This window comes from Salmo salar, chromosome ssa18 (assembly GCF_905237065.1).
Source record: "Salmo salar chromosome ssa18, Ssal_v3.1, whole genome shotgun sequence".
NCBI lineage: Eukaryota > Metazoa > Chordata > Actinopteri > Salmoniformes > Salmonidae > Salmo > Salmo salar.
In genome coordinates, this window is record NC_059459.1 from 33921431 (window position 1) to 33934239 (window position 12809).

The 12809-nt window shown below is 44.0% G+C and overlaps 1 protein-coding gene across 1 annotated transcript in view; it reads left to right on the plus strand.

Annotated features, from left to right (window-relative positions):
* LOC106577282 (protein eyes shut homolog) overlaps positions 1-12809 on the plus strand; it is a 222385-nt gene that overhangs the window by 170386 nt on the left and 39190 nt on the right. The window contains exon 22 of the mRNA XM_045701765.1: positions 9433-9554. Within this exon, the coding sequence (XP_045557721.1) occupies positions 9433-9554 (122 nt within the window). The remainder of the gene's footprint in view (positions 1-9432; positions 9555-12809) is intronic.

A 12809-nucleotide genomic window follows, 5' to 3' on the forward strand; every position in this document is an offset into this window, starting at 1 on the left:
CCGGAAACTATCATTTCGAAAGCAAAAGTTTTTTCTTTCAGTGAAATACGGAACCGTTCCGTATTTTATCGAATGGGAGGCATCCATAAGTCTAAATATTCCTGTTACATTGCACAACCTTCAATGTTATGTCATAATTATGTAAAATTCTGGCAAATGAATTACGGTCTTTGTAAGGAAGAAATGGTCTTCACACAGTTCGCAACGAGCCAGGCGGCCCAAACTGCTGTATATAACCTGACTCTGCTTGCAAAGAACGCAAGAGAAGTGACACAATTTCCTAGTTAATATTGCCTTCTAACATTCATTTCTTTTAACTAAATATGTATTGATTTTAAGAAAGGCGTTGATGTTTATGGTTAGGTACATTGGTGCTTCGACAGTGCTTTTTTCGTGAATGCGCTTGTTAAATCACCCGTTTGCTGAAGTAGGCTGTGATTCGATGATAAATTAACAGGCACCGCATTGATTATTTGCAACGCAGGACAAGCTAGATAAACTAGTAATATCATCAACCATGTGTAGTTAACTAGTGATTATGTTAAGATTTATTGTTTTTTCTAAGTTTAATGCTAGCTAGCAACTTGGCTCCTTGCTGCACTCGCATAACAGGTGGTCAGCCAGCCACACAGTCTCCTCGTGGAGTGCAATGTAATCGTCCATAATCGGCGTCCAAAAAGGCAGATTACTGATTGTTATGAAAACTTGAAATCGGCCCTAATTAATCGGCCATGGCGATTAATCGGTCGACCTCTACAACACACATGCACACAAATGGACACACACACTCACTCAAACACGCAAGCACGCATGCACACACACACACACACACACACACACACACACACACACACACACACACACACACACACATGCCTGCAGTGTTCTACCCCCTCTTTTGAATAGGGGCCTGCAGTGTCCTATCCCCTCTTATGAAAAGGGGCCTGCAGTGTCCAACCCCCTCTTTTGAATAGGGGCCTGCAGTGTCCTACCTCCTCTTATGAATAGGGGCCTGCAGTGTCCTGTCCCCTCTTATGAATAGGGGCCTGCAGTGTCCTACCCCCTCTTTTGAGTAGGGGCCTGCTGTGTCCTACCTCCTCTTATGAATAGGGGCCTGCAGTGTCCTATCCCCTCTTATGAATAGGGGCCTGCAGTGTCCTACCCCTTCTTTTGAGTAGGGGCCTGCTGTGTCCTACCTCCTCTTATGAATTGGGGCCTGCTGTGTCCTACCTCCTCTTATGAATTGGTGCCTGCAGTGTCCTATCCCCTCTTATGAATAGGGGCCTGCAGTGTCCTACCTCCTCTTATGAATAGGGGCCTGCTGTGTCCTACCCCCTCTTTTGAGTAGGGGCCTGCTGTGTCCTACCTCCTCTTATGAATAGGGGCCTGCAGTGTCCTACCCCTTCTTTTGAGTAGGGGCCTGCTGTGTCCTACCTCCTCTTATGAATAGGGGCCTGCTGTGTCCTACCTCCTCTTATGAATTGGGGCCTGCAGTGTCCTATCCCCTCTTATGAATAGGGGCCTGCAGTGTCCTACCTCCTCTTATGAATAGGGGCCTGCTGTGTCCTACCTCCTCTTATGAATTGGGGCCTGCAGTGTCCTATCCCCTCTTATGAATAGGGGCCTGCTGTGTCCTACCTCCTCTTATGAATAGGGGCCTGCAGTGTACAAATTATATCAGACAAAGTTGAACAGCTCCCCTCCAGTGTATGAAATGCAAATTAGCAGGTGTTCAAACAGCAGCAAGCACAAACACCAACACACACACACACACACACACACACACACACACACACAAACACACACCGGACCTTAGACATACACAGGACGTTGGCTGGCATTGAAGAATTCTGTATACCCCTTTGACCCCCTTTGTTTTGTATGCAAAGAGGATTGTGTTAAATTAAACCTGCCTGATCCTGGCCAGGAAACTAATAGACAACAACCCATTCATCTCCTACACCCTGATTAATTATCATAATGAAGATTTTAATGACCAACTGGAGGACAAGTAGTCCACAGACTTTAACAAAGAGAAAACAACTCTAGTTGTCCAGTGACTTAATACAAAGAGTATAAGAAGATAAGAACTCAAGCAGTCCAGTGACTTAATACAAAGAGTATAAGAAGATAAGAACTCAAGCAGTCCAGTGACTTAATACAAAGAGTATAAGAAGATAAGAACTCAAGCAGTCCAGTGACTTAATACAAAGAGTATAAGAAGATAAGAACTCAAGCAGTCCAGTCACTTTAAGTTGATAAACAACTCACGTAGAACACTAACTTGAGCGTAGAGTACGGTGAGTGCATAGAGTACGGGGAGCACGGGGAGTACGGGGAGCATGCGGAGTACAGTGAGTACAGTGAGTACGGGGAGTACAGTGAGTACGGGGAGCACAGGGAGTACAGTGCGTACGGGGAGTACGTAGAGTACGGGGAGTACAGTGAGTACGGGGAGCACGGGGAGTACAGTGCGTACGGGGAGTACGTAGAGTACGGGAAGTACAGTGAGTACGGGGAGTATGTGGTGTATGGAGAGTACGGGGAGTACGTGGTGTACGGGGAGTACAGTGCGTACGGGGAGTACAGTGAGTACGGGGAGCACAGGGAGTACAGTGCGTACGGGGAGTACGTAGAGTACGGGGAGTACGTGGTGTACGGGGAGTACGTGGTGTATGGAGAGTACGGGGAGTACAGTGAGTGAGTACACATTGGTACCATGAAATTGGGGAGAAAAAGGGGTAAAATATATATTAAAAAAAAAAAAAAAAAGTTATTTTAAATGGACCTTCGCTCAGAAGAAATAGCCCTCTTGTTGTTTGTAAAATCAAATTCAAATGAAGATTATTGTTGAAATGAATTACTCGACTGGTGTAGTTTTTCTCCATCTGTTGCTTGGCGCCACCTGCATAAGAATGTAACTATATTTTCAGCACCTGGCGCTGTTCACCTCCTATTGATTGCCTGCGGTTGCAGCAAAACATTTCAGCATCTAAAAAAAAAAAATGGTCCACTGCCTGCTTTATTAGTTGACTGTCTCCTTCATCCTCTCTTCTCATTGATTAAGTTAAAATGTAACTTTTGCATTATTTAGGTAGGGACACTTCCTTCTTCAGACATTGCATTTGGGACTTTTTGCATATCAGGTCCAAGATAAAACATTTTTTTTTTTTTATGAACAAAAATATTCATAATTCATTTGAAGGGCTTTGAGGGGCACAATAATATTGCTGGCGGGCCAGATTTGGCCCACGGGCCGCCATTTGGGGAACCCTGACATATAGCCATGACTCCATGGAACTCTATTCCACATCAAGTAGCTCATGCAAGCAGTAGAATCAGATTTTAAAAAACAGATAAGCATACACTTTTGGAACAGTGTGGGGAGTGTGAAGAGACACACACACAGGCACACACACACAGGCACACACACACACACACACACACACACACACACACACACACACACACACACACACACACACACACACACACACGATAACATATGCACAACACACACGTACACATGTATTTTGCCTTGTAGATATGTGGTAGTAGAGTAGTGGCCTGAGGGCATACACTTAATGTGTTGTGAAAATATAATGTTTTCCTAATTGTATATAACTGCTCTAATTTAGCTAGACTCCAGGAAGAGTAGCTGCTGCCTTGGCAGTAACTAATGGGGATCCATAATAAATACAAATACAATACAAATATGAATAGAAAGTATTAAAAAAAATCAGCCCTATCCCCAAAAATAGTTTACATTAATATAATTATTTTAAGAAACGCACAATGCCCTGTATGTATAATTTGACTCATAATATACACTGTTTGTACAAAACATTAGGAACACCTTTCTAATATCGATTTGCAACCCCTTTTTCCCTCAGTACAGCCTCCAATGCTTCCCACAGTTGTGTCAAGTTGGCTGGATGTCCTTTGGGTGGTGGACCATTCTTTATACACAGGGCAAACTGTAAAGCGTGAAAAACCCAGCAGCGTTGCAGTTCTTGACACACTCAAACCGGTGTGCCTGACATCTACTACCGTACTCCACTCAAAGGCACTTGCATATTTTATCTTGCCCATTCACCCTCTGAATGGGACACATACACAATCCATGTTTCAATTATCTCAAGGCTTAAAAATCCTTCTTTAACCTGTTTCTTCCCCTTCATCTACACTGATTGAAGTGGATTTAACAGGTGACATCAATAAGGGATCATAGCTTTCACCTGGATTCACCTGGTCAGTCTATGATGGAAAGAGCAGGTGCTCCTAATGTTTTATACACTCAGTGTATACAGAAGTAACAGATGCTAACAAAGTTATACCTTGAAAAGCAGGCCCTGAATATTTTAAAAGAGGTGGGTGGTGTTTGGAATATACAGTGTGGAAATTCCAAGTCAACCATGACTATTCCACAGATTAAAGCTACAATCTGCGATAAACGCAACATGCAACAATTTCAAAGATTTTATTGAGTTACAGTTCATTTAAGGATATCAGTAAATTGCAATAAATTCATTAGGTCCTAATTTATGGATTTCCCATGACTGGGAATACAGGTATGCATCTGTTGGACACATATACCTTAAAAAACGTATGGGTGTGGATCAGAAAACAAGTCAGTATCTGGTCTGCCCATAATTTGCCTCATACAGCGTGACACATCTCCTTCACATAGAGTTGATCAGGCTCTTGATTGTGGCCTGTGGAATCTTGTCCCAATCCTCTTCAATGGCTGTGCAAAGTTGCTGGATATTGGTGGGAACTGGAACACTCTGTCGTACACCTCGATCCAGAGCATCGAAAACATGCTCAACAGGTGACATGTCTGGTGAGTATGCAGGCCATGGAAGAAGTGGGACATTTTCAGCCTCCAGGAATTGTGTACAGATCCTTGCGACATGGGGCTGTGTATTATCATGCTGAAACATGAGGCGATGGATGAATGGCATGACAATGGACCTCAGGATCTCGTCACAGTATCTCTGTGCATTCAAATTGAAATCGATAAAGTGCAATTGTGTTAGTTGTCCGTAGCTTATGCCTGCCCATACCATTACCCCACCGCCACCATGGGGCACTCTGTTCACAACATTGACATCAGTCTGCCATCTGCCCGTTACAGTTGAAACCGGTATTCATCCATGAAGAGCACACTTTTCCAGCGTGCCAGTGGCCATCGAAGGTGAGCATTTGTCCACTGAGGTCAGTTATGATGCCGAAGTTTTGTCAGGTCAAGACCCTGTTGAGGACGACGAGCACGTAGATGAGCTTCCTTGAGATGGTTTCTGACCATTTGTGCAGAAATTCTTTGGTTGTGCAAACCCACAGTTTCATCAGCTGTCCGGGATGCCGGTCTCAGACGATGTGGAGGTCCTGGGCTGGCGTGGTTACTCAGGGTCTGCGGTTATGAGACCGGGTTGGATGTACTGCCAAATTGTCTAAAACGACGTTGGAGGCGGCTTATGGTAGAGAAATTAATATTCAATTATCTGGCAACAGCTCTGGTGGACATTCCTGCAGTCAGTATGCCAATTGCACGCTCCCTCAAAACTTCGAGTCATCTGTGGCATTGTGTTGTGTGCCAAAACTGCACATTTTAGTTTATTGTTCCCAGCAAAAGGTGCACCTGTGCAATGATCATGCTGTTTAATCAGCTTCTTGATATGCCACACCTGTCAGGTGGATTCATTGTCTTGGCAAAGGAGAAATGCTCAGTAACATTTTTTGAGAAATGAACGTTTTGTGCATATGGAAAATGTCTGGGATCTTTTATTTCATGAAACGTGGGACCAACACATATGTTGCGTTTTATATTTTGTTCTGTATGCATTTCCCCAGCCCCATCCCTCAGCTGTTTACCAAAACCCAAAACAAGTGGTGGGGCTAATTATTTTCCTTAAGAACAAATGCTAGATTGTAGCTTCAAACATATTTCCCAGGAGAGGTCTTTTTGGCTGAGTGGGACATTGTAGTATAACATTCTTAAGTATTCATATGAATATAATTGAACGCTGCATTTGGTAACAAGGGTATCATGATATTACTCAACGTGTGGGAGGTTTAACTTGGGTACCATATTGGGAGAAAAAAAACTATTGACGTTAAGCTCATTCAGTGAAACATTTGCTGGCAGCGGTGGGATAATATTATGTGTAGCTGTGGCAGGTTTTTAGGTAGAAAACACTACAACTATGTTTTCTTTACATAGTTGGCCTGTTGAACCAGGAAGAGGAGTGGTCGAGGGCAACAGGTGTACTTACTGTATTACTGTATTGGGTAATGCAATCTGTGCCTGGAGGTCCTGAGCATTGATGGCTTTCTCTTCTACCTGATAATAATTGCACCCACCTGATTTCACAGGTCTAAATCAAATCAAATGTATTTATAAAGACCTTTTTACATCAGCAGATGTCACAACGTGCTATACAGAAACCCAGCCTAAAATCTCAAACAGCAAGCAATGCAGATGTAGAAGCACGGTGGCTAGGAAAAACTCCTTAGAATGGTAGGAACCTAGGAAGAAACCTAGAGAGGAACCAGGCTCTGAGGGGTGGCCAGTCCTCTTCTGGCTGTGACGGGTGGAGATTATAAGAGTACATGGCCATTCATTCCAGATCGTTCTTCAAGATGTTCAAATGTTCATAGATGACCAGCAGGGTGAAATAATAATCACAGTGGTTGTAGAGGGTGTAACAGGTCAGCACCTCAGGAGTAAAGTAAATGTCAGTTGGCTTTTCATAGCCGAGCATTCAGAGGTTGAAACAGCAGGTGTAGGAGAAAAGGGAGGGAAAGAGAGAGGTGAAAACAGCAGGTCCGGGACAAGGTAGCACGTCCGGTGAACAGGTCAGGGTTCCATAGCTGCAGGCAGAACAGTTGAAACTGGATCAGCAGTACGACCTGGTGGACTGGGGACAGCCAGGAGTCTTCAGACCAGGTAGTTCTGAGGCATGGTCCCAGGGCTCAGGTCCTCCGAGAGGGAGGGAGAGAGAGACAGATGGGGGAGAGGGAGAGAGAGATGGGGGGAGAAATGGGAGAATTAGTGGGAGCATACTTAAGTTCACACAGGACACCAGATAAGACAGGAGAATTACACCAGATAAGACAGGAGAATTACACCAGATAAGACAGGAGAATTACACCAGATAAGACAGGAGAATTACACCAGAGTGGACAGATGGACCCTAGACCCCCGGCACATAGACTATTGCACCCACTTTGCCAAAGCACAGCCCCAACACCACTAGAGGGATATCAACAGACCACCAGCTTACTACCCTGAGACAAGGCTGAGTATCGCCCACGAAGTTCTCCTCCACCACATGAGCCAGAGAGGGCTGCAAAACCGGACAGAAAGATCACATCAGTGACTCAACCCACTAAAGATCACGTCAACCCGTGACGCACCCCTCCTAGTGATGTAATAGGGTCAGAGGCAGAGAATCCCAGTGGAGAGAGGGGAGCCGGCCAGGCAGAGGCAGCATGGGTGGTTCGTCGCTCCAGTGCCTTGCCGTTCACCTTCCCACTTCTGGGCCAGACTACACTCAATCAGTGTAGTCTTCAGTAAAGACTTTTAAAGGCAGACCATTCCATTAACTCTTGGGGCTATGTGGGACGCTAGCGTGCCACCCGTGGTGCACCCTATCAACAGCAGGTGCATTTCAAGAGCGGCAAATTTGAAACCAAATAAATGTCAAAATTCAAATTTTTCAAACATACAACTATCTTACACCCTTTGAAAGATAAACATCTCCTTAATCTAACCACGTTGTCCGATTTCAAAAAGGTTTTACGGCGAAAGCATAAAGTTAGATTATGTTAGGAGAGTACATTGACAATAGCTGTGTGTAATGTTTTGTCAATTCAAAGACCGGCGTCACCAAAACCATAAAACCAGCTAAAATGATGCACTAACCTTTGACAATCTCCATCAGATGACACTCCTAGGACATTATGTTAGACAATGCATGCATTTTTAGTTCTATCAAGTTCATATTTATATCCAAAAACAGCGTTTTACTATGGCGTTGATGTTTCAGGAAATCGTTTCCCTTCAATAACCGGCAGTCAAGTCAGCACCACAAATTAAATAATTAAAATTAGAAAACATTGGTAAAATATTACATTGTCATTTAAAGAATTATAGATTTACATCTCTTGAACGCAATCGACTTGCCAGATTTAAAAATAACCTTACTGGGAAATCACACTTTGCAATAATCTGAGCACTGCGCCCAGAAAAATACGCTTTGCGACACAGACAAACGGCCATGTTGGAGAGATCTAAAATCGAAAATACTATGTAAATAATCCATTACCTTTGATTCTCTTCATCAGATGTCACTTCCAGGAATCCCAGGTCCATAACGAATGTAGTTTTGTTCAAAAAAGCTCATCATTTATGTCCAAAAAGCTCCGTGTTGTTAGCACATGATCTAAGCCCGCCGGACTTCACTTCATGAACAAGGGAAAAAATATATTTACGTTCGTTCAAATATGTCAAACGTTGTATAGCATAAATCATTAGTGCCTTTTTTAACCAGAACATGAATAATATTCAAGGTGGACGAATGCATTCTCTTTTAAAACGTATTGGAACGAGGGTACCCAACATGACCTCGCGCGCAAGAGTCTAATCGGCCATCACCGTTCCAAGGCTCTTGTTCGGTCAGATCTCATAGTAGAAGATTCAAAACTCTTTGTAAAGGCTGGTGACATCTAGTGGAAGCAATAGGAAGTGCCAAAACATTAATCAGCCCCTGTGTGTTTCAATGGCATAGGCTTAAAGGTAATTCAACACATCAGGTATCCACTTCCTGTCAGAAAATGTCTCAGGGTTTTGCCTGCCAAATGAGTTCTGTTATACTCACAGACACCATTCAAACAGTTTTAGAAACTTTAGGGTGTTTTCTATCCATATATAATAAGTATATGCATATTCTAGTTACTGGGTAGGATTAGTAACCAGATTAAATCGGGTACGTTTTTTTATCCAGCCGTGAAAATACTGCCCCCTTGCCCCAACAGGTTAAAATGGAGCTCTATAGTAGAAAGCCCTGCCTCCAGCTATTTACTTTGAAATTCTAAGGAGAATAAGGAAGCCTGCGTCTTGTGACCGTAGCGTATGTGTAGGTGTGTACGGCAGGACCAAATCGGAGAGATAGATAGGAGCAAGCCCATGTAATGCTTTGTGGATTAGCAGTAAAACCTTGAAATCAGCTCCGGCCTTAACAGTAAGCCAGTGAGGCTAGCACTGGAGTAATATGATCACATATGTATCGGTCCCTAATAAGAGGGGAAGAATGAAAATCAGCAGTGGAACTCGAACTGGATCCCTATTATTTTGTGACATCATCACTGTACCATTTCACTTTCTGTATTAGAGACCTACGATGTACCATTTCACTTCCTGTATTCCAGACTTACGAGTGCCTCTGTGTCCCCGGATGGGAGGGCGAGTTCTGCCAACAGGAAATAGACGAGTGTTCATCACAGCCGTGCAAAAACAGCGCCACCTGTACTGACCTCCTCAACAGCTACCAGTAGGTACCACAGTAAGGTTGTGTCTGATTCAGACCATAGGGCAAAGCTACAGGTAGGTACCACAATAAGGTTGTGTCTGATTCAGACATAGGACAAAGCTACAGGTAGGTACCACGGTAGGGTTGTGTCTGATTCAGACCATAGGACAAAGCTACAGGTAGGTACCACGGTAGGGTTGTGTCTGGTTCAGACATAGGACAAAGCTACAGGTAGGTCCCACAGTAAGGTTGTGTCTGGTTCAGACATAGGACAAAGCTACAGGTAGGTCCCACGGTAGGGTTGTGTCTGGTTCAGACCATAGGGCAAAGCTACAGGTAGGTACCACAGTAAGGTTGTGTCTGGTTCAGACATAGGGCAAAGCTACAGGTAGGTACCACGGTAGGGTTGTGTCTGGTTCAGACCATAGGGCAAAGCTACAGGTAGTTACCACGGTAGGGTTGTGTCTGGTTCAGACCATAGGGCAAAGCTACAGGTAGGTACCACGGTAGGGTTGTGTCTGGTTCAGACCATAGGGCAAAGCTACAGGTAGGTACCACAGTAGGGTTGTGTCTGATTCTGGCCTGGTTACAGATCCCCAAAATGAAAATAACAATTTGAAAAAATCATTTCAGAGCTAGTACAGTGTGGGTCCATATTATAGTGCTAATCAGACAGTACAGTGTGGGTCCACCCTATAGTGTTAATCAGACAGTACAGTGTGGGTCCACATTATAGTGTTAAACAGACAGTACAGTGTGGGTCCATATTATAGTGCTAATCAGACAGTACAGTGTGGGTCCACCCTATAGTGTTAATCAGACAGTACAGTGTGGGTCCACCCTATAGTGTTAATCAGACAGTACAGTGTGGGTCCACCCTATAGTGTTAATCAGACAGTACAGTGTGGGTCCACCCTATAGTGTTAATCAGACAGTACAGTGTGGGTCCACCCTATAGTGTTAAACAGACAGTACAGTGTGGGTCAACCCTATAGTGTTAAACAGACAGTACAGTGTGGGTCCACATTATAGTGTTAATGAGACAGTACAGTGTGGGTCTGCCCTATAGTGTTAATCAGACAGTACAGTGTGGGTCTGCCCTATAGTGTTAAACAGACAGTACAGTGTGGGTCCACATTATAGTGTTAATGAGACAGTACAGTGTGGGTCCACCCTATAGTGTTAATAAGACAGTACAGTGTGGGTCCACCCTATAGTGTTAATAAGACAGTACAGTGTGGGTCCACCCTATAGTGTTAATCAGACAGTACAGTGTGGGTCCACCCTATAGTGTTAATCAGACAGTACAGTGTGGGTCCATCCTATAGTGTTAAACAGACATAGTCAGTGTGGGTCTGCCCTATAGTGTTAAACAGACAGTACAGTGTGGGTCCGCCCTATAGTGTTAAACAGACAGTACAGTGTGGGTCCACCCTATAGTGTTAATCAGACAGTACAGTGTGGGTCCACCCTATAGTGTTAATCAGACAGTACAGTGTGGGTCCATCCTATAGTGTTAAACAGACATAGTCAGTGTGGGTCTGCCCTATAGTGTTAATCAGACAGTACAGTGTGGGTCCACATTATAGTGTTAATGAGACAGTACAGTGTGGGTCCATCCTACAGTGTTAAACAGACAGTACAGGGTGGGTCCATCCTATAGTGTTAAACAGACAGTACAGTGTGGGTCCATCCTATAGTGTTAAACAGACAGTACAGTGTGGGTCCACATTATAGTGTTAAACAGACAGTACAGTGTGGGTCCACCCTATAGTGTTAAACAGACATAGTCAGTGTGGGTCCACCCTATAGTGTTAAACAGACAGTACAGTGTGGGTCAACCCTATAGTGTTAAACAGACAGTACAGTGTGGGTCCACATTATAGTATTAATGAGACAGTACAGTGTGGGTCAACCCTATAGTGTTAAACAGACAGTACAGTGTGGGTCCACATTATAGTGTTAATGAGACAGTACAGTGTGGGTCCACCCTATAGTGTTAAACAGACAGTACAGTGTGGGTCTGCCCTATAGTGTTAAACAGACAGTACAGTGTGGGTCCGCCCTATAGTGTTAAACAGACAGTACAGTGTGGGTACACCCTATAGTGTTAATCAGACAGTACAGTGTGGGTCCATCCTATAGTGTTAAACAGACATAGTCAGTGTGGGTCTGCCCTATAGTGTTAATCAGACGGTACAGTGTGGGTCCACCCTATAGTGTTAAACAGACAGTACAGTGTGGGTCAACCCTATAGTGTTAAACAGACAGTACAGTGTGGGTTCACATTATAGTGTTAATGAGACAGTACAGTGTGGGTCAACCCTATAGTGTTAAACAGACAGTACAGTGTGGGTCCACATTATAGTGTTAATGAGACAGTACAGTGTGGGTCCACCCTATAGTGTTAAACAGACAGTACAGTGTGGGTCTGCCCTATAGTGTTAAACAGACAGTACAGTGTGGGTCCGCCCTATAGTGTTAAACAGACAGTACAGTGTGGGTACACCCTATAGTGTTAATCAGACAGTACAGTGTGGGTCCATCCTATAGTGTTAAACAGACATAGTCAGTGTGGGTCTTCCCTATTGTGTTAATCAGACAGTACAGTGTGGGTCCACATTATAGTGTTAATGAGACAGTACAGTGTGGGTCTGCCCTATAGTGTTAAACAGACAGTACAGTGTGGGTCCACCCTATAGTGTTAATCAGACAGTACAGTGTGGGTCCACCCTATAGTGTTAATCAGACATAGTCAGTGTGGGTCTGCCCTATAGTGTTAATCAGACAGTACAGTGTGGGTCCACCCTATAGTATTAATCAGACATAGTCAGTGTCATTGCATCAGTCTACTCAGTCACATAATAAATGCAAGGACGCCTTGCTCAGATAGCCTGGGGTGGTCTAGCTGTTTTGTCCCCTGCCTCCAGCTCTTGAATCCAGCCCACTATCCTTTCCTATCTTTCCTTTCACTCGCTCTATCTAAGAAAATATGAAAATATCAGAGTTTGAGAGAAAAGGAGGAAAATGCTTAGATAGTGATTATATTTTCTACCTAGCTAACAGCATCAGCAATAATGAACTGCAGATGGCAGGTCAAACTAATGAATCAATCAATGGCTCGCAGCATGAAGGGTTTCTGGGGATCTGTGAGTCATCGGGAGGGAAAACGGCTGTATTTACTCTACCTAATGTGTCTTCACACTGGGGGAGAGAGAGAGCGATGGAGGAGGAGTGGGAGGATGGAGAGACTGAGTGAGATAGGGGGAGGAGAGA